The sequence below is a fragment of the Rosa rugosa genome, chromosome 1 (genome assembly GCF_958449725.1).
Source record: "Rosa rugosa chromosome 1, drRosRugo1.1, whole genome shotgun sequence".
NCBI lineage: Eukaryota > Viridiplantae > Streptophyta > Magnoliopsida > Rosales > Rosaceae > Rosa > Rosa rugosa.
This window is the reverse complement of record NC_084820.1, coordinates 36,978,742-37,005,970: the sequence shown is the minus strand read 5'-3', so window position 1 is coordinate 37,005,970 and position 27,229 is coordinate 36,978,742. Positions and strand designations below refer to the sequence as shown.

The window sequence follows — 27,229 nt, the reverse complement described above, 5'->3', positions numbered from 1 at the left end:
AACTACCCAGATTGGACGGTCCTTCTCCCGGATAAGAGAACAAGATTTCTGCAATTTTCAAGTGTAGGAGAGAAGAGAAGAGGCATCGTCGGCTGGGGAGAAGAGAAGTGAGGACAGAGGAACTGGATTTGATCCAAGGGACAGAAAATGTCGATTTGAGCAAGGCCCATATATTCTGGTTTTTTTTTTTTTTTGAAAGAATTATGGGATTTATTATTTATTAATTTTATTTTTTGAGATTATTGGGTTTAAATGTCCATTATGCCCTTCGAAGTCTGAAAAGTTGGCCATGCTGTCGGGTCCAGCTCAGCCATCTGACGTCATTTTTGGAGACAAATTTGAATTTTGAACGTGCGTGATGAAAAATAGAAGTGTGAGGACCATCATGATTAAAAAAAAAAGGTCCGGAACCAAATTGATGTTTGCCCCAAAGTTTAAGGGGGCAGACTGAATTTAGTCCTATAAAATACAACAAAACATGTGGTGAAGTCAGTGTAGAATTGGAATTGCATGTTGCATTAATTTAAAGTTGCTTTGTTGTGCTGAGTTCGTGCAAATAAGAGCAGCATTTAGAACATTACATTTACCCTTAAGCTTGGGGCGATTTTTGCTCTCTATGTTGTTGTTTTTAATTTTGCTTTACTGGGTATATCTCTATTTTGCTAATGGTGGCTATTGACTCATTCTTTTATGTGATCTGGGTTTATAGTCGTACCTATTGACTACCTTACGCTTAAAAGAAAAAAAAAGAATAGTTGTTTCAATTTTTCATTATGCAAAAGATTAAGGATTTTTAGGTTACATTTGCTATGAACTGCGAAATTGGAATCTTGATTGTCAATATGAACAATGTTTTAATGAGCGAAACAATGTTTTTCTTTTACTGGTACGGTGGTACCAGTGGCTGAGCCATAAATTAATTTCAAGTGGGTCACCCAAATATTTAAAACAAAAATTGAAACTTAAAATATATCAAATTTTAATAAAAACTAATAAATTAAAATAAAGTTACGGAAATATCAATTATTTTTTAAAGACAGTTATATATTTTTTAATTAATTCAATAGTTTTCTTTATGATGGTAACATATTTTATCTTTGATTTTTAAAATTATAAGAAATAATTTTACCAAAAAAAAATTATAAGAAATAATAGTGTTAATGTTAAAAAGGCAAGAGATTAAAAACAATACTTAGTCTAATGCTGCAAAAGGTCTTGAACCTGAGACCTGCAGTTGCATAAGTAGCGGAAAAATAAGGCGGTGCCACTACACCAAATTGGCATTCATTTAATGAATACTCAAACACTACTTATTCAGTAATCCGTAGAGAAATTTTTTTTTTATTTTTTAAATCCAGTGGGGCACGAGTTCCACGAGTCCCAACGTGGCTTCGCCCCTGTATAATAAAATATGCTCTTTATGTCCTATTAAGGCACCAAAGTTATTCGCATGCAAATATTTGTGGTCCAAGAGTACCACGTGTCATCAATGTTGGTATTACCTTTTTTGACACTAAATCAGAGTTGAGAAAAGAAGGAAAAAAAAAAAAGGCTACATACTGTTTACTCCTTGAATTTTCACGGAAAAAACAATTCAGTCTCTCGCCTTTTAATTTGACACTTTTACTCCTTGTTCTTTCAATTTTACACCCAATAGGTCCATTCCGTAATTCTCCATCCAAATCCTCCGTTAACTCCACATTTTTAATGATAAAATTACTCTAATACCCCTGACTTTCTCATTCTTTAATTTTTTTTTAAATTTTTTATTCTTCTGTTCGACATCAAACCAGTATCTACCATATTGAACCCCAGACCTGACATTATTAATCCTTCTTCCAGCCATGGCATCACAAAATCACTCTCAGCCAAGCAGGAAATCCACTCGTAATTCGACACAAAAATCAACCCCCTCATCACCCTGTAAAACCCAGTATCAGACTATCAGTCTTCGATCAAAACTCATTGAAATCCCACAAGACCAACCTCTCTGCATTTCAAGCCATTTCCCCATCTCTGGTGTTACACTTCACCTCCAAAACACACCCTTTTCACTCTCCCCTTACTCTTAACCCAAATTCCCTATTCCCTATTCCCATTCCCATTCTCAACTACCAAATCCTCCCATAGCTCCTCCCCATTCTTCCTCTTAACCAGTTTTGGCTCCCCCACTTCCAGGAACCAGTGAATTCACCGAATCCTTCCTTGTGCCAACATGAACTTCAAATCATCCTATGATCAATACGCATACTCAGGTAATTGAATACCAACTATACATATACACAATATCATCCAAAGCCTCCAAGGAAGAACCTAATTAACTAACCTTGATGCCAAACAACATCAGAACAGATGAAGTTGTCCCTTGACGAAGAACACAGTAGCTGGGAAAAATTCTCCCTTTGCTCACGTCTCAACAAATTTACCAATCTTGTAACCGAAATGCAGTCATCATCATAGAAATCAGAATTCGAGTTAGAATTGGCCGAAGAAGAGACAAAACCACCACTGAACATAGTGGCCACGGCTGTGGCCGTGTGCACCCAAAATGCAATTTCTCCAAAACATAATTGACTTCAAAAATTAATTATAGCCCGACATAGAGTACGACGAGAGGATTGTTTCCATAACTCATGCATCCAAAACCGCCATCGGAGACACCGGAAAAGGCATCGGAAAACCGAGAGCTTCTCTCATTTGATTTAACTCCTTCTTTCGTCCTTCGGAGAAACCAAATTCAGTAAGCTGTAGGAGACCGAGGACTTGGCTATAGCCACGAGGTAGTTGATGGCGAAGTGGGTTAGGGTTTCGAGGGCGGAGATCTGGGCGACGACTGTTCTAGATATGGCGGTAGAGAACTCCGACGGGTTTGGGTTTTCCGGTGTGGGAATTATGACTAGTTTTGGGGTTTTGCATTGCTGGGGTTTTGATTTTGGAGGCATGATGGTGGTGGAAGAGAGGGTTTGGAAAAGATAGATCAGGGTTCTTGTGATGAAGAGGCAATCTGGTATGATGTCGAACAGAAGAAAAAAAAGAGAGAATCAATTAAAAAAAATTAAAGAATGAGAAAGTCAGGGTATTATAGTAATTTTATCCTTAAAAATGTGGAGTTAACGAAGGATTTGGATGGAGAGTGATGGAATGGACCTATTGGGTGTAACATTGAAAGAACAGAGAGTAAACGTGTCAAATTAAAAGGCGAGGGACTGAACTGTTTTTTCCGTGAAAGTTCATAGAGTAAACAGTATTTAGCCTAAAAAAGAAGAAGAAGACACAATTGGACAAGTCAACATCAACATAATTCCATATTGGTCAATAAAATTGTCTCGAATGGTGGTCCAAAACTATTTTATAATTTTTTTGAATTAAGTTTATTGAGAAATTTCGATCTTTTGCCTCATGTTCTTCTCAAAAACTTTTCAAAACGAACCTTAAAATTAAATAACTCTTTTATTTTCAGTACTTTAAGTTAACGGGAATAGGAAAAAAGCTCCTAAACCTACGCCTCCTGTAGCCTTAACTCTATTCCCTCCTCTGTCCGGCGGCACATCTTAGCAACGTTGTCGTCGGACGGGACACGTTCGTCAGAACCCTCTTGGCTGCTCTGTTTGGTCTCTAGTGGGAATTTTTGGCCTGAAAGTTGTTTAAGAATGGGGAAGAAAATCTATTCGGCGGAGCGTGTGTGTTTCCGGGATCGATGGCGGCGGGATCTTTGGTGGAAGAAGGATGCGAAGGGTTTGATCACACCGGTTAGCATCGCCGGGGCTCGAGGTTTGGGTATTGGGCTCATAGGGTTGAGGCGGAGATCAGAGATCGATCTAAGCTTGGTTGTTTGCAGGTGGGATCGGGGATCGTCTTAGCTGGGATTGATTCCAGGTGGTACCGGAGATCGATCTTCTCTGTGTGGATCGGTGGTTTGCAGGTGGGGACTGGAGATTGTTCTGGTCCGGCATGTGGCAAATCGGGATCAGCTCAGTTCAGGTAGATGGCTTGGGCTCGACGGTGTTGCAGCAATGGTGGGGAGGTCTCGACGGCGGTTGTGGTTCTGTTTGGATGGTGGTGCGACGTTAGGGCTGAGACAGCAACATTCATGGGCCGGTCATGGTCTTCTCCAAATCTTAAACGACTATTGGGATAGGGTTTAGGAATTGGGTCCAATTTGGGCAGCTATGTTTTTAGCTTTCATTTACTTTATGCTTTGTTAGTTGTTACTTATTTACTGTTTTCAATAAGAAGAGGTAGGCGTTGTCCAGATATGGGCACCTTGCGTGCCTTGATTGTCCTAGTTAAGCGGCGAGTTCCTTGCTTTGTCAAATGGTCACAACCTCCTAGTAGCAGAGTGTCGCCGGATTAGATTCCGTGCGGCAACATAGTAGGAAAACTATGCTATTTGTTATGGTGCTTCTCCTTTGTAGAGTTATCTTTCCGTTATGCACATATTTGTCAAAGCAAATAGAGTTGTCAAATGTGCACTATTTACCAATTAGTGCATGTTAGAATACCTTACATTTTGTAATATGGGGTTTAGGCTCTATGTTGCGGTGACCCGAGAGGGGGTCCCACAGCGCCGCGACTCCGAGCCAATGAGGAATCGACATGTCACGAATTGCATCTCGATAGCTCATCAACCCGAAACCGCAAGGCCTTTTGAGTTTAGGTTGTTGGTTTACAAAACACTTTCTTGGACAAATCATTCTAGCAACCTAACAACACATTTTCAAAAGCGGAATTCGAAATGGGCTAAGAGTTTTGGGCTTGCGATCGGAGCCCAATTTGGAAAATAAAACTGATCTCTAAGTAACGACAAGTATGGGAGACGCGCCCCAGGGTTACGGGTCTCCCGGAATTTTTGTAAACGAGTAGGAAATAAATAAAAAGTAAATAAACAAGCTACTACAAAATCCGATTAAGGACCAAAACCTTCTTTTGATAAAACTAAAGAGAAATGCGCCAAGCTGTGCCATGTGCCTCCCCTGTACGCTTCCCGACCACCTGCTCGAAACTTGCACACTATAGTAGGGGTGAGCTTTCGTCCTCACATGCCCAGTAGGGGCCGACCCAACCATGCTAGGTTTGAAAAATAATATACTTGAAAATATTTACTACATAATATTGTGCACGTTTATCGAAAAATGCTTTAAGAAAAGTGGCAACCACAAACATTTGTTTTCTTTCATAAAACATGTGCAGTATGCTTCACACACTTGGAGCTCCGAGATACTTACCTGCCGGCTAAAATAAAATAAATCAGTGACCGACCTGGTTCGTCCTGAGTACGAGAACCAGCCAACTACTCTGTAGTCTTTGTGACTACAAGTAGCGAAAGTGTCCATTTCTTGGCCCTGAGTCTCCTATGACTGGTTCACTGTCTATACTCACTTTTTCTCGACAAACATAGGAGCACGGCCCCCTCCGGAGGTTCACGGTTATCGACACCGTGGGATCCCTAGGAATCTACGCGTCTAGGTCCCATTCACTTTCAGGTCACAAGTACACACATACAAGGGTACAGTATCTCAACATGCAAGTCTAGCCTCGGTTTTCACAATTTGCAATTATCAGTTCTGAAAACACATGTATCACGAGGCATCGACTAATGAACAACCAAAAACGTACTTGCAGGCAACATAATATTATACTAGAGCATTCCACATATAACGAAAAGCCTCTAACAAGGAAGGGACAGCTCACCCTACCTGGAATTGGAGTGCCCATCCACAATTAGATTCGTTCTCGACTTTCAACACTTTGTCCACTTCCAAATGCACACGCACGAGTCCTTTAACCAAAAATTGTATCCGATAAGTTATTAATTCATATCTCACTTTAAAATTCACCAAATAACCCATGATCAATAATTAGTAGAAACCATTCCCGAATAATTCACTTAGAATAGTAAGCTCATTTGGGATATGGTGATTGGTGATCATGCTTCTTTCGATAATATAGTTCTAGTTAAATATTTGATGCCATTCACTAGCATTCCTTTCTTAAGTAACAAATACACTCACCATTCCCGAATGATCCAAGTGACATGGCATTTGAACCATTTGAGATATGGTGATTATGCTTAGCACTTTGACCTTTATTTCTTTACCCCTTTTTATTTTAAGAAAAAAAATGACAATTTCCATTCCCGAAAAATTCATTAAATAAATTTCTCTCAATTTTCGGGACATGGAGAATTTAAGAAATCCATGGTCCATGATTGAATTTTAGGTCAACTCATTAGACCTTCTATTTTCATTGATACACCTTAGTTTCCTTAATTCCCCTTTTTAATCATCAAAGTATTTACTAAATGGATTTCCCTTTTTGGTTACTTAACCAAATTATTCCTCAACCAAAAACCTACACCAATTACCAAATTTAGCATCCAACTTTCTTTCCATTCTCATTTATCAATCCTTAAGTCATAACGCTAAAGCACCGATTACATTCTTGTACAACATTTCATTTGTCACAACACCCATCACTTTACTAACTTTGCACATTTTCACAAACCCAAACTACAGCAGAATACATCCAAGATAATTTCACCACCGGTAAAACCAAAATCCAGAACCTTACCATTCTCCTTTCCAAATTAGCAATCCATTGTAGCTGCATTCCACCATCGACAACCGTCTTGAAACACCTAACGAGCATAACAAAATCAGCAGTCCAATTCTTAACCAAATTCACATCCAAACATGGAGTTCGTAACCCTTACCTCAGTCCATTCTCAATGGAAACTGACCCTACACTTCTCTTCTCCAAAACTCCAGAAACGCAGATTCCACAAACCTCAATTCCTCCAAATTCCTCCAAATCGAATAACACACAATTAGGACTTCCGGTTCATAATGGAATAAAGGCCTCAACCAAAGAGAGGTGTCGAAAATTACCTAGTTAAATCAATCTGAGAGTCCGGCGGTCGTGGGCAGCGGAGTTACAAACTTTCACGCGCAGACGGCGGCGCGTGCGGCGCGTGTGACGTTTCGGAGCAGCGCCGGATTTTGGGGTTTTGAGGGTTGGAGGTTTTTGAGGTACTGATTCTATCCTTAGAGGTAACTTCGTTCGTTTCAAACGGGAGGTCGAAAGACGAAGACATGCAGAGCTACGGTTTCCGGCGAGCTCGTGCAGCGTTTTCCGGCGTCGATCGTCAGCGAAGCTTTGGGGCTTCAATGTTTGGCTTCGCCTGAGCACATTGGTGTCGGAGGTGTATTGAAATGATGGTCGAAAATGGGAGCTCTGACCGAGCAACACGGCGGGACTGTGGAGGTCGTCTGTGGAGGCGAACGAAGATGCTTGGTGGTGATTTCGGTTAGGCTTTGGTCGGATTTCTATTCTGGGTCGATTGGAGGAGGTGGTGTGTTGAGATGGTGGCCGGAGCTGGAGTCTCCGGTGGTGGCAGAGGAAAGAAGGAGAAAGAGAGATTGATGCATGGTTTATATTTTTCTTGGGTTTGGGTCGGATTTTGGTGCTGCGTTGATGGGTGGTGGCGGTTTTGCAAGGTGGTGGCCGGAGATAGGGTTTTCCGGCGTTTGCAGAGGGAAGAAGAGAGAGAGAGTGCAAGAGCTCGGGGGAGAGAGATGCGGCCGAGAGGGAGAGAGGAAGAGAATGGGATTTTAGGGTTTTCACACTCAAGGGTTTCTATTTATACCCATCTGCGTGAAATGCTCGTTTTACCCTCGCTACGAATTACGAAACTCCTCTAGCTAATTTCTTTCGGGTTTTGGGCTCGAGACTTTTCTTTTATTCGCTTTTCGTCGGAAACTTCCTAAGTTATTTCTCGACTTCATCCTAGGCCTAAAACTCGATTTCGTAAAAATCCAAAATCCAAAACTTTGTTACAACTGAATTTATCGTCTTCGAAAATTTAACAAACTGTCGCCTCACTAAACTTTTGTAACCTTCTGGGCCCAAAACGAAGGACTCGGGCCCAAACTTAAATCATAAGGCCCAATAGGTGGTCTTGACACCAAAACAATTTCCAAAATCGATTCCTTCACTTAAATCACCTTGAGAAAATCTTATTGGCGAAAAATTACCTTCAAAAATTAAACGAAAATTTCGGGGGCTCACACTCTACCCTCCTTAAAATAAATTTCGTCCTCGAAATTTGCCCAACGCATGAATAAGAGAGGTTACTTCTTTTCACCTCAGACTCGAGTATACACAAGACATGGTTTTACCTTCCTCTGATACTTTTTGAACCTTTACCATTCACATGGTTCATCTTACTTCACTTATGGGGACGACCTTGTCAAACTCTCTAACCATTTATTTTTCACAAATTGCAATTTTCCTCAATCACATTGTGTGTGTGTACGCATACATCCACACCCAACTCCTCTGAGCTCAATGCCATAGACAAAGACATTATCGCTTCAGCGTTTTTGAAAAATTCAATGAGCCTTAAAACAAATCGGGGACTAACACTTAGTCACCCACTAATCTCAATAACCACATACTGCAAAGCAGTGGTAAATCCACTTATCAACCTTGTTTGCACAACTAGATGACCAACACACTAGTGTAAGAATTTCTCAAGCATTACTTGTAAACAATTCACGTGGATTACTCCATCACGCATCAAGTTACGCAACATAATAACATTCGTAAAACTTTCACAATTTGTACTCCCATTAACTTCACATCCCCATTCCGGAGCCATCTTTACCACTTCACTAGGTGTTCCTATTATACATTCCATAGGATACACTTTATTCCGTGAATCATGCTTCCTTTCGATTAGCAACTTGCTAAATAGTAACTTCGTTGCAACCATGCAATAATAGCTTACTTTTCAAAATCACTGAAAACAAATTGACGTCTACACTCAATTCCCATTTCACGATGGTAGAAAATTACTCGGGAATTTGAGCCTTAAATATAAGTAGCAACCAAGGAGAGAAACCGAGCTTTCTCCGTTGGTCAACATAAATAAGTTTCGTAGAACGCCACTACGAATGACACGTCAACGATGTCATCACTGACGTCAACCTCTTAGTTATCAACGATATTGGTTGTCAAACCTCATACACCCTAATTCGTAGCTTAGCGGATACTGTTTACTCCATGAACAAACAATCATGACAGCTTGTCCATATGACGTCGAAACAAAGCACATAACTCAATAGACTTGATGTCACATTGTAAAATCGCAACACCCAGGTATCTACTACACGTCATGAGACATCAATCAATAGGTCACTTGGCAATGACCAAACCAACCGTCCAATGCTCAAGGCATCGAGTTGCAACAACACTTTTCGCTAAGTTTCAACGAAATTCAAGGATCACCAATCGAAGTTGACTCCTCGAGATTTGTAAAGTTCGTAACATTTCCATTAACGGTTTCGACCTTGAACTATCATTTTCACCCTACGAACTTGTTTGATGTAAAAACTCAGAAATCAAGTCATAAGCGCTCCTTCAGTTTTTTTGGTCAAGCCAAAACAGTTGAATCGGTTACAAGCTCTTTATTTTCTTGTGTCCTCGTCCGACAACAAGAAAAAGTAATTTCTAAATATTTTCCTCTAAAGTAATCCTTTACTTTCAAAATGGGTGTCCTGAGTAAATTCAGAGGTGAACTAACATTCTTCCAACCACCAGTTTACATAGAAGATAACTAATGAGAAAAGAAAACCACAACAAGATTATCATTTCAAGTTTCCAAGAAGTTGGAAAATAATTTCGAATGAGTTAATGACTAAAATTTTTGGATATGCAATTTCAACCCAAACAAAATCCGTAAATTCAATGTAGAGATGCTGACTGAGACCGTCGTCAAAATTTCAGAAATTTAAAAGTAGTAGAGGTCGGATAAAACTAAATTTCAAGTAGTTGCGGAGACAAAATAGTAAAATTCTTGGAATTCCAATTTTTTTTTTTTTTTTTTTTTTTTTTGCTTGAAAACAGAATAGGGAAATTTTAAACTCTCCTACTTTTCGAACAAGATTTGTTGGCAAGAACTTTTTGGTAGGTAAGGGAATAATTTCAATTGCATTTTGCTGAAACAGCGTTGAAGATAGTTTTGAGTTTGTTTTCAAAGTCTAGGTTGTAAAACTTCTAAAGAACCTAAAATTGTTCGAGCTTCGTAAAACAAAACACTTCAGTAAGGAAAACTCGATTGTTTAAGGTGTAGTCTCTTGACTTATGAGGAAAACATTTTGAGTAATGCAAGAGACGAAAATCAACTTTTGTAGTAAGAGGCAAGAATGTAAAACAGCTAATGTAAACTCCTGGTGTGGAAGAAATGTTACGAATACTTTGTCTCAAAAGTGAACGCATGGGGTAAATGCGTAATTTGTCCCCTCGATTCTCGAGCTCGTACTCGTACTCGTCTTTTACCTTGTCATGATAGCGAAGCCACAACATGTACTTCTACATGGCACACTGATCGCCTTTCTCCACATCCTTGGAGAATGAGGCCTTAATTCAACTTTCGAATTTTCAAATACTCCTTGACGTCACCATTTCAGCTTCATTCTAACCACGTAATCAAAGTTGTCTTTCAAGAGTGTGCTACCATCTTGTCCACGTTCCGAAATTTGTAGCATTATTGACTTCAAAGCGATCAAAGATTCCTTGAAGTACAGAAAACTGGCTGCTAAAGTTATAATACTTTAAGGATCTTTTCATGACCACTCTTAGAAACGTTGCTAGTGATCCTACTAAATACCAGTACAAGGTCGTGACCTTGTGGTCTCAAAGCATACTAACATTTCCAAGTACGTTGCTGGTTCCGCAATCATTTATTTTCCCAACAATTTCCCTGATTATAGGGAACATAATTTCTCAACTCTATGCAGACCAATGGCAACTCAAGAATAGTTTATGTGACTCCACTGGTCTTTCCTCAATTTCTTGTGCTTCCCCACAAAGTAATCTTGTCAGCACAAAAATACAACATTAGAGTTTCCAAAGCAACAAAGCTTCATATCGTTCCACCAATTAACAACAAGATTGGGGAGATGCCAAGCTCAAGCAATAATCAATTTCATGTTTGTGTTGCCCTTACAAGTTTCCCTATCAATCCACCACTTGGGAAACACTTGAGTGGTGTCTACCTTACTCGAAAATCACACCTTCTTTCCGTAGAGCATTGATGGGGAACCGCTGCAGTCGGGCCATCGCTCGGAAGGAAGAAGAGGAAATCGAGTGAAAATACGAACACCACTTATCCAAATGACTATATAGGGGTCATTATCTCACTTTTTACTCAATTTTTCACTTTGCTCCATACAACACTCTATATTTTTCAATACGTGCAACAATATATGTAGTACAACAACTTTAATCCGTCAATAAAATTTACTTTATAACACTAGCATGGGGGTACACAAATATTCCTTTCAACTTCATCTCTAATCTACTTTTCCGAGTATCAACTCACCCAATATAACTTCGTTAACTCCTTAATGCTCAATCCCCTAATAATTTACCAAACACTTTATCCAATTTCATACTTACTACCTTTGGAGCGTTTGTGGTCGAGTGGCATCATGACGGCATTGGCAATTTAAAATTTAAACCAAACTTTAAAGCACCATAAGGAAACAAACAAAATTCTTTTTCAAGGAACCTCAAATGTATCTTTACTTTTTAAATCCGTTGGAAATTCTTTGAATGACTCGGAAGTAGCCTCAATGAAAAATATTTGCAAGTGAAATAAGGCAATAGGGTATCCTCCGGGAAGAATAAAATAAAGGAGGGACGTCAAAACATATTTTTACCAACATACTTTAAAATGTCCAAGAAATTCGAGCGTTTTGCCCAACCAAATTCGACACTTGAAAAAAAAAATATGAGAAGGGTTGCTAGTTTTGCAAAAACGATTTCGAAAGTATTTCGGATCCTAGAGCTCTGATACCACTTTACTGTGGTGACCCGAGAGGGGGTCCCACAGCGCCGCGACTCCGAGCCAATGAGGAATCGACATGTCATGAATTGCATCTCGATAGCTCATCAACCCGAAACCGCAAGGCCTTTTGAGTTTAGGTTGTTGGTTTACAAAACACTTTCTTGGACAAATCATTCTAGCAACCTAACAACACATTTTCAAAAGCGGAATTCGAAATGGGCTAAGAGTTTTGGGCTTGCGATCGGAGCCCAATTTGGAAAATAAAACTGATCTCTAAGTAACGACAAGTATGGGAGACGCGCCCCAGGGTTACGGGTCTCCCGGAATTTTTGTAAACGAGTAGGAAATAAATAAAAAGTAAATAAACAAGCTACCACAAAATCCGATTAAGGACCAAAACCTTCTTTTGATAAAACTAAAGAGAAATGCGCCAAGCTGTGCCATGTGCCTCCCCTGTACGCTTCCCGACCACCTGCTCGAAACCTGCACACTATAGTAGGGGTGAGCTTTCGTCCTCGCATGCCCAGTAGGGGCCGACCCAACCATGCTAGGTTTGAAAAATAATATACTTGAAAATATTTACTACATAATATTGTGCACGTTTATCGAAAAATGCTTTAAGAAAAGTGGCAACCACAAACATTTGTTTTCTTTCATAAAACATGTGCAGTATGCTTCACACACTTGGAGCTCCGAGATACTTACCTGCCGGCTAAAATAAAATAAATCAGTGACCGACCTGGTTCGTCCTGAGTACGAGAACCAGCCAACTACTCTGTAGTCTTTGTGACTACAAGTAGCGAAAGTGTCCATTTCTTGGCCCTGAGTCTCCTATGACTGGTTCACTGTCTATACTCACTTTTTCTCGACAAACATAGGAGCACGGCCCCCTCTGGAGGTTCACGGTTATCGACACCGTGGGATCCCTAGGAATCTACGCGTCTAGGTCCCATTCACTTTCAGGTCACAAGTACACACATACAAGGGTACAGTATCTCAACATGCAAGTCTAGCCTCGGTTTTCACAATTTGCAATTATCAGTTCTGAAAACACATGTATCACGAGGCATCGACTAATGAACAACCAAAAACGTACTTGCAGGCAACATAATATTATACTAGAGCATTCCACATATAACGAAAAGCCTCTAACAAGGAAGGGACAGCTCACCCTACCTGGAATTGGAGTGCCCATCCACAATTAGATTCGTTCTCGACTTTCAACACTTTGTCCACTTCCAAATGCACACGCACGAGTCCTTTAACCAAAAATTGTATCCGATAAGTTATTAATTCATATCTCACTTTAAAATTCACCAAATAACCCATGATCAATAATTAGTAGAAACCATTCCCGAATAATTCACTTAGAATAGTAAGCTCATTTGGGATATGGTGATTGGTGATCATGCTTCTTTCGATAATATAGTTCTAGTTAAATATTTGATGCCATTCACTAGCATTCCTTTCTTAAGTAACAAATACACTCACCATTCCCGAATGATCCAAGTGACATGGCATTTGAACCATTTGAGATATGGTGATTATGCTTAGCACTTTGACCTTTATTTCTTTACCCCTTTTTATTTTAAGAAAAAAAATGACAATTTCCATTCCCGAAAAATTCATTAAATAAATTTCTCTCAATTTTCGGGACATGGAGAATTTAAGAAATCCATGGTCCATGATTGAATTTTAGGTCAACTCATTAGACCTTCTATTTTCATTGATACACCTTAGTTTCCTTAATTCCCCTTTTTAATCATCAAAGTATTTACTAAATGGATTTCCCTTTTTGGTTACTTAACCAAATTATTCCTCAACCAAAAACCTACACCAATTACCAAATTTAGCATCCAACTTTCTTTCCATTCTCATTTATCAATCCTTAAGTCATAACGCTAAAGCACCGATTACATTCTTGTACAACATTTCATTTGTCACAACACCCATCACTTTACTAACTTTGCACATTTTCACAAACCCAAACTACAGCAGAATACATCCAAGATAATTTCACCACCGGTAAAACCAAAATCCAGAACCTTACCATTCTCCTTTCCAAATTAGCAATCCATTGTAGCTGCATTCCACCATCGACAACCGTCTTGAAACACCTAACGAGCATAACAAAATCAGCAGTCCAATTCTTAACCAAATTCACATCCAAACATGGAGTTCGTAACCCTTACCTCAGTCCATTCTCAATGGAAACTGACCCTACACTTCTCTTCTCCAAAACTCCAGAAACGCAGATTCCACAAACCTCAATTCCTCCAAATTCCTCCAAATCGAATAACACACAATTAGGGCTTCCGGTTCATAATGGAATAAAGGCCTCAACCAAAGAGAGGTGTCGAAAATTACCTAGTTAAATCAATCTGAGAGTCCGGCGGTCGTGGGCAGCGGAGTTACAAACTTTCACGCGCAGACGGCGGCGCGTGCGGCGCGTGTGACGTTTTGGAGCAGCGCCGGATTTTGGGGTTTTGAGGGTTGGAGGTTTTTGAGGTACTGATTTTATCCTTAGAGGTAACTTCGTTCGTTTCAAACGGGAGGTCGAAAGACGAAGACATGCAGAGCTACGGTTTCCGGCGAGCTCGTGCAGCGTTTTCCGGCGTCGATCGTCAGCGAAGCTTTGGGGCTTCAATGTTTGGCTTCGCCTGAGCACATTGGTGTCGGAGGTGTATTGAAATGATGGTCGAAAATGGGAGCTCTGACCGGGCAACACGGCGGGACTGTGGAGGTCGTCTGTGGAGGCGAACGAAGATGCTTGGTGGTGATTTCGGTTAGGCTTTGGTCGGATTTCTATTCTGGGTCGATTGGAGGAGGTGGTGTGTTGAGATGGTGGCCGGAGCTGGAGTCTCCGGTGGTGGCAGAGGAAAGAAGGAGAAAGAGAGATTGATGCATGGTTTATATTTTTCTTGGGTTTGGGTCGGATTTTGGTGCTGCGTTGATGGGTGGTGGCGGTTTTGCAAGGTGGTGGCCGGAGATAGGGTTTTCCGGCGTTTGCAGAGGGAAGAAGAGAGAGAGAGTGCAAGAGCTCGGGGGAGAGAGATGCGGCCGAGAGGGAGAGAGGAAGAGAATGGGATTTTAGGGTTTTCACACTCAAGGGTTTCTATTTATACCCATCTGCGTGAAATGCCCGTTTTACCCTCGCTACGAATTACGAAACTCCTCTAGCTAATTTCTTTCGGGTTTTGGGCTCGAGACTTTTCTTTTATTCGCTTTTCGTCGGAAACTTCCTAAGTTATTTCTCGACTTCATCCTAGGCCTAAAACTCGATTTCGTAAAAATCCAAAATCCAAAACTTTGTTACAACTAAATTTATCGTCTTCGAAAATTTAACAAACTGTCGCCTCACTAAACTTTTGTAACCTTCTGGGCCCAAAACGAAGGACTCGGGCCCAAACTTAAATCATAAGGCCCAATAGGTGGTCTTGACACCAAAACAATTTCCAAAATCGATTCCTTCACTTAAATCACCTTGAGAAAATCTTATTGGCGAAAAATTACCTTCAAAAATTAAACGAAAATTTCGGGGGCTCACATATGTCCTCCCCTTGTAGTCTATGGTTTCATTAATCAAAACTTGAGGCCAGCCGCACCGGCCCACTTTACAGAAAAAAAAAAAAAAAAAAGTTAACGGGAATAAGAGATTAGATGAATCTAACAGAAAAATGAAATTAGAGTCGAGAGGGAAACAACAAAAAGAGAAAAAGAAAAAATACCTCCATATTATTTCTCACATTTATAATTTCTTTTAATTATTGAAAATATCATATATTTTAAAGGGTGTGCTGGCCCAATTCCGGACCGTAACTTTTCTGGATCCCCTTGATCGGTTCGCAATTCACATCTCACAGCAATAAAGGTCTTCCCTCTCTTACTCTCCAAATCTCACAGTCACCCAAACCTTGACATACCCGTAATCGCTGCCTGAAATGGAGCCCGACGGCGCAGCGCCGATGCAAGTCGAGTCCGCGGCGGACAAAAACCCTAACTCGGAGCTCCCTCCCAAATCCAGAGAAGAAGGCGAGCTCTCTTCGGATGATAATGACGTAAGATTATTACTCTCCCCAAACCCTAGCCCCATCTGCAACTTGTGTGTTGATTTTTGGTTCTTGATTATTATCTGTTTGAGCTTGTTGTTTCAGTGCATGAGTATTGTGTATAGATTTGGGGAAATTCTGGAAATTAGAATCGGATTTTTGATGTTAGATTGTTTCAGTTCCTGGATATTGGAGTTTACTTTAGCTTGGGTAACTTATAGGATTAGATTCGAGTAAGAGTGTTGAAATTAGTCTCTGTGTACATGAAATTGGGGTTTGCACTGTTTTGAGTTTTAATTTCTCCGTTACGCTACCGGAAAGTTCTGGATTCAATGAGGGGTTATGGTTAGAAGTTATGTTGGAATGAGTGATAATATAGAGGTATTGGTTGGTAAGATCATAAGGTTCTTCACCTGATTGACTCTGCTTCCGAGCTTCTGTATTAAAACGGTTCTTACCTGATAATGCCTTTCCACCGTTTCTATTTTGCTAATGATTGTTTGTTGTGATTATAGTCAGTTAAGGAAGATACATAATTGTCTTTAATGGGTACTCTTTATCCAATATCCACAGGAAAATCCTGTTCTCTCGGTTGCACGTTCCACTGGTACTACAGGGCCCATGCTGGTGAACAAATTCACCCATGGGAATCAAGTGGGTAAGTCTTGCTTTTCATCACAGGGAAAGATTTCTATTTTGTTTTGTTTGAAACATTAAGATGGAATATTTCATATATATCATCTTGTCGAGCTCCCACTCCTGCCAAATTGGCAATACATCTGAGGCTGATGGTTCCCAAAATAAATTTTTTTGACAAATTTTAAGTTGGTCTTAGGCATGTGGGTGAAATGAAAATGTGCAGATGTCAACAAATCATGTATGTAGCAGACTAGTGCACTTATTGGTGACTTTCTTTTGTCGCATTAAATTTCATGGTCCCTCATGATTCAGCATCGTGTACTAGATTTGTCTGATGGACTTATGTTTATCTCACAGGGAAGGCTGTATCTCCTGCAAGCTCTGCTGATATTCAGTGCCAAACCTCCAAGCAACCTACTTCCCAGAAGAGCAATGATGCGAACAGAGTACCAACACCTGGATGGCGTCCTCCACGTGCCCACTCGGGGCCCAACAATAATCTTGTGATAAGCTTCTCAGACGATGACAGTCAGAGTGATTCTGAAGAAAAAGAGCGTGGGAAACTAAAAGCTTTACAAACTAAAAGTAATATGGCTTGAGGGAATGCTAATGGAAAACCACCCATTTCTTCACTTGCAAAACCAAACAAGTTGGGACAGCCTGCTAGAAATGTGAACAAAGTAATGCCCAAAAAGTTGTCTATGAATGGCACATTTATGACATCAATGGCGAATATCCGTGGAGTTAATTCTAGAGATTCTGTGCCTTCATCAGTTGAGCAAGGATCTCGAGCTGGAAATTTCAATTCCGGCAACAAAAATATAGTGAACAGAGAGCGATTATAACATACTCGATTATAATATTTTTTCGCATAGAGTTTCATTATCCTGACAGCGACGAGAACGAGGACGTAATTGAATCTTGTCTCTTGTCCTGTATGTTCAGTGGGGACTATACGAGAGGGTTTTGGAGGGTAGACTGAATGCTATTATCTCTAATTCCATTTTATGTTGTGGGCATCACAGTGTGTCCGTTTTTTCAGGGCATCTCAAAGTGTGCTTGCTATGATTTTTGGACCCGCATTTGCTCATGTATGGAAAAGTATTGGTTTTTGTAATTTATTGCAATATTTGAAGGGGAGTGAAATTTGCACTCTCTTTTTTATAAACCACACACCCTTTTTCTCTTTTGTGCATTAAATTTTCCAAATTACCCTTACTGTCTTCTTATATTTTCATCTTCACTAAATGAGTTTCACAAAACAATCAGAGCTTCTCTATGTCTTCCTAGAAGTCGAGAAAACCAAACAAGGCCACGGAGAGATCTCTGACCCCGATCATCACTTGTTCAATCCTAAATCAAAACTCTGTCCAGCCAACCAATCAGATCCATCTAGCTCGACAATGCTCTGGTTCGCGCTACCAAGTTTGGTCCTAACTTGCTAGACCGCCTCCAGTCCAACAAGGGCTTCCCAGCCGGCGACAACCTTGAACTCGAACCCTTCCTTAGCCGAAACCCCAACTCCTCCTCGACAAACCCGAGTCCCAATGCCTAGTCAACTGAGTCAATTTGATCAGTCTCAAATCGACCCGAATCTTCCAATCCGACCCGAGACGACGGAAAAGGAGCTGGGCCTAATGAATGCCGCCATCTCCGAGTTGTTCTTTATCGATGGCTTCGAAGAAAGCTCCGAACTTTCCAACAAAAGAGTCCTCATAAAACAAACCGACCCCTGAGTTTGTGTCACCTACACCACCCACTCCAATAGTAAAGACAAGAGATGGAGGAGCACCAGAAATGACGTGCATGACCTTACCACGATCCCTTCCTTGAATTTGGACAACAACAAGGAATTGAATGAGGTGGAAGAGTTGGCAGACAAAGGGGAGAGAAACCTGAAAGGGTGTTCAAAAAACGAAGTGACTATGATCGACACGAGTTGCGAGGTTTGGAAGATGGATAAGGCATGTTTAGGAGGTAGAGTGTGTAGAAAGTGAGGGAGAAGAAGAGCAAGTTGAGGAGCTTTGGGAGGAATAAGAGGAAAGTGGCCAGTGGTGAGGAAGGTGATGATAGCATTGAGGATTCAAGGAGAAGATCGAGGAAAGTGGTCAGTGCTAGTGCTAAAGCTCCGGATCCGCCATATTGAAATCATTCTCATTCAGATCCACTTCATCTTCTTCACCTTCATAATCTTCATATATGCCTTCTAATGGAGCCTTCACATTCCACTCAACAAAACCAGAAACAGGGTACCAAAGAAAAGAAACGATAAAAATAGAGATGAATGACTAACAAGGGGTATTTTTGGAATAAACAGCAAAGAGTGTGTGGTTTACAAAAAGGGGAGTGCAAATTTCACTCCCCATTATATATACGCAACCATAATTTTTTAATACACACCCCTTCAATTTTTTGTCCAACTTTTTCTTTAAGCTTCCTTATATACCCTCTTCATTTTATTAAAAGAATTAATTATAACAATTGTTTCAAATCATTCACCAGTTCACCACCTACCTCCCATCGACAACGCTCGCAGCCTTCCACTGCCACACTCCTTCACATGGTTAACCTCGCGTCCTTCTCTCGTCTTGTCTCGTCAAACACCATGCATGGAAGCCACAGCTAATCATACTTATCTAATTATATGGAGATGTAATGATACAAATCAATATAGAAGTGCCAATACCAATTATACCATATAGGCTTTATAAACTTATTAACCATAGTTGCCCATCAACATCTATACTACGTCTCAGGGACTGCGATGTTGTTGTCGTCCTCCAATCTCGACGGAGTCTTTCATTTTTTTTTTTTTTTTTCAATTGAAGGTTAATGTGGTCATTAAATAAATTAAAAAAAGAAGGGAGGTGTATTTTTTTTTTTGAGGGAAATGGAAGACTAATTCATTGACGAAACGTCATTACAATCAGAGAAAATTAGAACCTCCACACTTGGAGGGATGTTGGTAAAGAAATCAATACCAAATTGACCAGCTTTGGCCTCCTGCGCCAAAGTATGCGCTACTAGATTAACCTACCTATTACCAAAAACTACTTTAGCATCTAAAGCAGCATGCAACAAGTTTCGCAAGTCATCAATTAAGAACCCCAACTCCAATTGATCAAGGGAAGAGCCAGAAATAGCTTGAACCAAATCCATACAATCTGTTTCCACTATCACTGGTGTTAAATGCTGATCAATAGCCAACTGCACTCCTAGAAGCAAAGCCAACAACTCCGCATGGCGGGCAGAACTAGACACCATTACTGTGTGTCAAAAGCCCCCCAACACAACTCCTTCGTGGTCCCTGAAAACACCTCCCAATCCTGTGATACCCGAATCCAAACAAAAGGCCGCATCAACGTTCAATTTAATAAAACCAATAGGAGGCTTTTTCCATTGGGTTAAAGACCCTGATCTATGAACAGAAGGTGAGGGAGTGCGAGCAGCCTTATAATCCTCCCACCAACCCAATGTTTTTGGCACAATATCAGTAGCCAACTTGCACTCCTCATCCCAAATCCGGGAATTTCTGTTACGCCAAGTAGCCCAGATGGTCATCAATGAAGGAGCAAAAACTGCAGGGGCCTGTGAGTAAATGGATACCAACCAATCCGCAACACAAGAGGCACCTGGGAGATTAGGAATATGAGCTACCTGGAGCATACTAACTGCATGGGGACAATCAAGTAGGACATGAATTGGGGACTCAACTTCTTCATCACAAAACGGACATTGGGTATCAATATCAATACCTCTTTCACTAAGCCTGCTTCGTGTAGGAAGAATATTAAAGGCCACCTTCCAAGCACAAACCTTCACATTACCTGGCACGGGGGCATTCCATAATTGTTTCCAAAGAACTGCACTAGGGTTAGGATTAGAAGGCTCCTCTTCAAGAATCCTGCACCTAGCAATATGATAAGCAGACTTCACTGTAAATCTGCCTTTTCTGTCAGCATCCCAAATCCATCTGTCTGCATGGTTCTGAGGGCTAAGTGGGAGTGCCTGTATCTTCTGAACAATATGTGTAGGGAATAAATGAGATAAAAGAGTAGTGTCCCACACACCTGGAGCAAGAAACAGATCCGCAACCACAGTAGCTCGATCGGACCTATACAAACTCAAGTCCTCCCCCATTAGCCAAGGATCTGCCCAGATATTAGTGGTTGTCCCATTGCCAATATGTCTTCGGATACCTTCCCGTAGAATATCTCTACCTTGCACGATACTCCTCCAAGCATAAGAGGGTTGCGCCCCCAAAGTTGCTTCCCAAAAATTACAATGGGGAAAATACAAAGCTTTTAAAAGCTGGCCAATTAAAGAATCCGGGTTTTGGATTAACCTCCACCCTTGCTTTGCTAACATGGCAAGATTAAAAGCAAATAAATGTCCAAAGCCCATACCTCCCATGCTCTTAGGTTTACATAAAGCATCCCAAGCACGCCAATGCATAGACCGCTTCTCCTCCGTACTACCCCACCAAAACTGAGCACATAATTGGTGAAGTTCCTGAATAAGAGACTGAGGTAGCAGATAACAATTCATCGTATATAGAGGCATAGCCTGAGCTACTACCTTGATTAAGATCTCTCTACCAGCGCTGCTTAATAATTTAGACAGCCATCCTGTCAGTTTCTTTGACAAGTTGTCTTTAATATAGGCAAATGTATCTGTCTTGGACCGGCCTACTAGAGTTGGGATACCTAGGTATTTCTGATAAGCTCATAAATGTACATGATTTTGTGTTGATTTCTTCATGTTTTCTCAGCTAGTTTTCTATCTATTTGAGTCATTTACTCTATTTTTATGTTTTGTAGGTGTTATGGAGCAAAGTAGAAGAAAGGAAGCTAAATCAGTAAATCTGCCTGTGCAGATCAGTCAACTTCGACATGAAACTGAGAGCAGCTCAGAACTAACTAGATACTGAACTTTATATTCTTGGAAAGCCTTGGATGTCTAGTTTCCAGAACTTTTAACGGTTCATTCATATCATTTTTCTACAAGAAGTTATGGCCGATTTAGTACAGCAAGGTCGAGCAGTCCGGGAATCTGACACTTTGACGGAAATCCATGATTTGAGGCCCGAATTCCTTTTAGAAGCCCACCGACGACTATTAACTGAATATCTCTGTTTATTAGAGATATATGACATATTTTTATGGGTGAAAATTATTAGAAATCTTAGAGGAGAAGCTACTTGAATCCTAAAAGGAAAAGAAGTGAAAATTTGCTGACCTAAGCAATAAAGAAGGGAGACGTTCAGTTGAGTAGAGGTTCGGCCGCACAAGAGAAAGGAGAGAACGACATCTTCTGCCATCATCTAGCCGTGATCTCATCTCCTTCTTTCATCTCTATTTTTCTTTTCAATTCTCTTGATGTATGCATTCAGCGAATTCATGACTATGTCTAGCTAAATACTTTTGTAGCTAGGGGCAATTTCAAAGCCCCAAACATGTTCAATTCATATTGATGACAATTCAGTTTTTGGTTTTCTATATTATCAATTGAGTGTTTATGTTTCACTGTGTCTACAAGATGAATCTTTACTTGTTTGTTTAGGTGCGCAACTAAATGAAGAGGTTAGGGTTCTAATGCTAGGAGTAACACTAGATTCGTATATGTCGTGTGTTGATTCCAATTGAGTAGCAAAATGTCTTCTTGAATTACATGTGACTCAAACCCTAGGTTTAGCAAGACTACCAACGTACTTGTGACCTTAGATTTATCCAAACCCTTTTAGTGCTTAATGATTTTGATATGTTAAACTTAGCGAGCTTGTGTCTAGGTTGCATAATCGGAAATAGATTAAGTGGTGAGCTTGTATTCACTTAATGAGGAACTAAGAAAGGGTAATGGGTTAATTCGAGCTTATGAGTTAACTTCGGGTAAATTCAATTGAGATTTAGGATTCCATAACTGAGCTTTGATATGATTGAGTGTGTTTGGTGGTGGAGAATGAGTCCTTAGCTTTGTTTCTATCAATAGTTTAAAGTTATAAAATCTGTTTCTGCTTTGTTATCTTTCTGTGTTCAGTTTTACGTGAATTATTTAATATACCAAATTGACTTGGATACACATTTACGCAAGCGTACGTATCATTGTCAAGATAGGGAAGTATTATGCCCAAAGTTATCGTACCACGGGGATTAGTGGCTAACCCACAATCCTTGGGTAATCGGAAATAAAGACACTTAGCAAACAAAAGAAAAAGAAAAATAAAATAAAATAAATAAAAATGCTACTCTAAGGCACCAAACCTTAGCAATGCTCGGCTTTGGTTTGCACCAAAGCCTAATCAAAACTAAGACCTAGTGATGACTATTTACAATGAAGTAGGAAATGTCACCGAAAATGTAATTTGCATTTCTAACAACTAAAGTGCAAGAATTTAAATGGAGACTTTAATTAACAACTAAATTAAATAAAGCAAAGAAAAGTAAGAAATGATATAAATATGGGATTGGTAGTTAGGGATGATTCCTAACCCTAATTCAATGCTCTAGATGCTAATTTAATTTATATGCAATTTATTAAAGATGGTAGAAGCCGTACCCAAGGCTTTTCAAGGCTCAAGGGCCAAAATTCCCTTTCATGGTATTCCTACTCCGGTTCAAGGGCCGTAGGAACTCACTTGACATGAATTAGAGCCGGTTCAAGGGTCACTAACTCACATCAAGAGGCCTAGAGTTCGAGGAATTAGGCAACCAAGCTCACCATAATTGCGATCAAGCTAATCATGTAATGAACCATGCTTGTACTTCCCACGAATATTAAATCGGGGTTCTAGCTCTAAAATCTAAGGATGTCATCCCCTAAATTTTAATCTAGACTTATTAAAACACATACCCAAGAGTTGACAATTCCTAAGCATGCATTCTAATCGATTATCACAAAACACAAGCATCCAATAATCAACAAATTCCATATATAAATTAAATTAAGCATCCATTACATCAAATTTGGGCTAGGGCACACAACCCTAACCCCCAACAAAATTTCTACTCACTACCCATAAATATATACATCATCAATTCCATCAATTTCATATAAATAAAAGAGGAAAATGTATAGAAGAGGGAGAACAACCAAGACAAGTTACAAATGCTAAAAAGCAAACATAACAAGCCTTGGAATTATAATTTCTCCCTTTTACCCAAGTGGTGATTAAACCCCTTATGCTTTAAGTGCTTCCCCTTTGAATCTTGTGAAATTGATGAGAAGATGGATTTTGGTGAGGTGGATCTTAATGAGGAAGTGTGGATCTTTGTGAGGAGAATAAAAGATGAAAAGAATGAATCTTAGTGAGGTGGATCTTAGTGAGGAGAAGAAATCTTGGTGAGGAGGTGGAATTTTGATGAGGTATGTTGTGATTCTTGGTGAGGAGAGAAAAAATGGGGAAGGAAGGGAAAGAGAGCAGCCCAAAGGGCTGCTGCTCTGTTTGGTGCCTTGGTGGTGCGGCCCTCTCTCCGGGGTATGAACCCTCTCCCTTTTAATTGTGAGGAGGAGGATTAAATATGGGGCTGTCGTTTTTGGTCAAGATACAAGAAGGGATAGGGTAGGCTGACGTGTCAGCATCTGAGAGGAAAGGTGAAAGGAAAGAAACAGGAAAGGGAAAGCCACCGGCCACAATTATACAATTAAACATGCTGACATCAGCATGACGTCATATATATATATATATATATATATATATATATATTAATTTCCTTTCCTTTTCTATTCTATTTTTTTCTTCTTCTTGTTCCTCTTCTTCTCTCTTCTCAATGCATTTCCGCAAATACTATCGGAGGTAATTGAATTCCACTCTCTTGATGGCGTTGACCACGGTTGACCCGCATTGACAATTTCGTCATTTTGTCGGAAACTCTAATTTGCTCCAATTTTGCACCATTTTCTCACGTTTCCGCAATTCCGCATATTTTCTACAAAATAAATAAAAATATATTAATTACATATTAATTGACATGGGGATTTGCTTATTTATAGTGTTTTAGATATAATTACACGCATATAAATGCGTATAATCACAAATCAACTCCGATTGTTTTGAAATTTTGTATATGTGTTATTCAATGTGTGTTTAGTGTCATGTAAAATTTTCAGAAAATTCCATCGAGTATAGGTTAGTTAATTAATTTATTTTTGTTAACTGTTCAGTAGCATAGTTTAGAGTAGCTTGTGACATTTGATTAGCAGTTTAGGAACAATCTTCAGCGGGTAATGACCCTTGCTTGATCACTATATTACCAACGATGATATTTGAGTGCAAGGTTTAAGTTGTGCATCTTTTAGATGTACCAATTTTTGGCGCCGTTGCCGGGGATTGTTTTCCTTAATTGCTAATCTGTTTTGTTTTTGTGTTTTTCAATTTTGTAATATACTAACTTAGTTTTTGTTTTGTTTTGTTTTCGGACTGCAATACCAAGGTTATTTCGAGCATGCTACTATAATGTGGGAGGATCCCAACTCAAGCATTTACAACAATGGTTGGACTAATGCTAACTCTTCATGGAATCCGGAAGCGTTCAACTCATGGCAGCCTTATCAAGTCCCTATGTATAATCATTATCATCATGATATTGATTCATTCATGTGGCCGTCATACCAAGAGCAAGCACTAGTCCTCTTGGTTGATCTAATGAAGCCCTCCCTTGAGGCAATTGTACAAAAAGTTGCGAAAAGTGCGGAAGAATCATCAAGGAATATGGACAAAGCTGTGGAGAATATTGAGCGACATATCCAACAAATTATTAATTCTTGAACCAAGAAACAGAGGAGCGGGAAACACAATCTTGGGTTCAAGAGTCATATCATGAGGTATTGACCAGTGAGGAAGAAGATTGGGCAGAAGCTAATGAGCCTTTGGAGGCCAAGGTACTTATGGAGTGCCCTCCTACACCTACTACAACTTTAGGGAAGTCCCTTGAAGTCACAGCCTTACCTCAGCCTCATAATGTATTCCATGAGTCAATTTTGGATGAGGATGAGGATACAGATTTGGATGAGCCCTATGAAAAGAAACTTGAGGCTGGGACATGTGAGGATTATGTGTTACACTATACAACCGAGCTTGAAGCATATGAAGATAGTGATATTGAAGAGTCCTTGACAGACGAGGAATTTTACATTAAAGAAAGCAAGGTTCAACTTCATGCGAATGAGTACCAAGTGCCGAAAGCAATCATCATAGCTCATAAAGATCAAGAATGCAAGGATGACATGGAGGATTGCTTAGAAGAGGAGTCCAGCAAATCTCCTATAGACGGGCTTCTAATTCTATCACATGCCCGACCACCTGACCATTACTTGCCACATTCGAGCTTTACATTTGTTCCCTCCATACAAGAAACTCTTGAGTTTGTTGATCATGTGGAGATGGTGATAGGTGAATATCCCAATTCTGATAAGAAGATTCTTTTGGCCATGCTTGTGGGACATAAGAAGAGAACGAGACAATGGAAGAAGAGAAAGAAAACGAGAAAGTTGAAATCCTATCTTTCCATTGTTACCAAGGAGCACAAGTTGCTTACAAGGGATCACCTAGCATCTTTGAAAAAGGTCAAGCATCTCATGGAACCAAGACCAAAACCTCCTGATTACTCTTAAAGAATTGGCCCGGCTGTCAGGCTGAGGACGTTAAACCAAGCGCTTCTTGGGAGGCAACCCAATGAATGAAGGAGGAAAATTGCGGTATTTTTCTAAGGGATGTTTTCTTTATTCTTTTCTTCTCTTTCTTTTCTTCTTGTTTTGTTTGGTTTTATGTTTTTGTGTGTGTGTGTGCAGGTGTCATAGTTGAGAAAGATTTACAGGAGTCACTTTTTATCAAACCAGTTTTTCTGACGCCCAGATTTCAGTCTACTTTGAACAGCTGTCGTTCACAGCTCCTTTGGAACCAATAGACGTAATATATATGGATCAAAATCCCCAGATGTCTATTTTCTAATGGCTTTGGCAGATCCAAATTTCAAGTTTCACACCATCTGTAGTTTCCAGTTGAGTACAGGAGGGTTGGAACAGAAAAGCAGAAAACTGGGCATCAGAGCCACATAAAGTGCAAAACAGGGGATACTTCCGGGGGTCCAAATGAGACAAAGTTATATGGGTTTGAAGCCCCGGATTTCTACTTCATTTCTACCAAAGGGTTTCTGAATGTGACCCCTGTAGCTTCTTGTATTCAGGTTTGAATGGACGAAGGTTATTCTGTCAGCATTTTGCCAGTTTTCTGTAATTTTTTTTGCTAACTTTGCAGGTCTCTATTTTCTACATCCCTTGGAGTTGGAATGCGTGCCACATATGTATGGAAATCCCTAAATATAAACTTTCATCTCCAAGTGGAACCTTTGGATTCCGGTTCTTACTGGATAAGCTATGAACCTCGGAAACAGGGATGCTGCAAGGTTTTAGCTGAAATTAGTTTGTGAAAAGTGATGTTTCCTAATGACTTTGAGCATTATTGGAGTATCTTTGGTGCATTTGGCATAGAGCTTGCCCTAGACTTATAGCCTTGAGGTTGATATCCAAAGATCATTAGCATTGGGAGGTCTACAAGAGGGAGCATTCTCTACTCTTCTTAACTACATTTGTTTGTGATGTGTTTTCTCTTTCCTTCTATACTTAACTATATCATTGCATGATTATATCTAGATCAAACATTGAGGACAATGTTTAGTTTAAGTGTGGGGGGAAG

At 40.0% G+C, this 27,229-nt stretch overlaps 1 protein-coding gene across 1 annotated transcript; it reads left to right on the top strand.

Moving 5' to 3' along the window:
* The first annotated feature begins 15,792 nt into the window (after window positions 1–15,792).
* On the top strand, window positions 15,793–17,138 carry LOC133727065 (uncharacterized). The gene is made up of 3 exons (XM_062154695.1): window positions 15,793–15,909; window positions 16,474–16,558; window positions 16,897–17,138. The coding sequence occupies exons 1-3, from the start codon at window positions 15,793–15,795 to the stop codon at window positions 17,136–17,138; spliced, it is 444 nt and encodes a 147-aa protein (XP_062010679.1).
* Window positions 17,139–27,229: the final 10,091 nt, after the last annotated feature.

Bases quoted from the DNA above. Each gene is read 5' to 3' on its own strand.
- LOC133727065 (XM_062154695.1), top strand. From the start codon at position 15,793: ATGGAGCCCGACGGCGCAGCGCCGATGCAAGTCGAGTCCGCGGCGGAC. The intron at 15,910-16,473 runs GTAAGATTATTA...CAATATCCACAG, and splicing joins TCTCTTCGGATGATAATGAC to GAAAATCCTGTTCTCTCGGT. The intron at 16,559-16,896 runs GTAAGTCTTGCT...TTTATCTCACAG, and splicing joins CACCCATGGGAATCAAGTGG to GGAAGGCTGTATCTCCTGCA.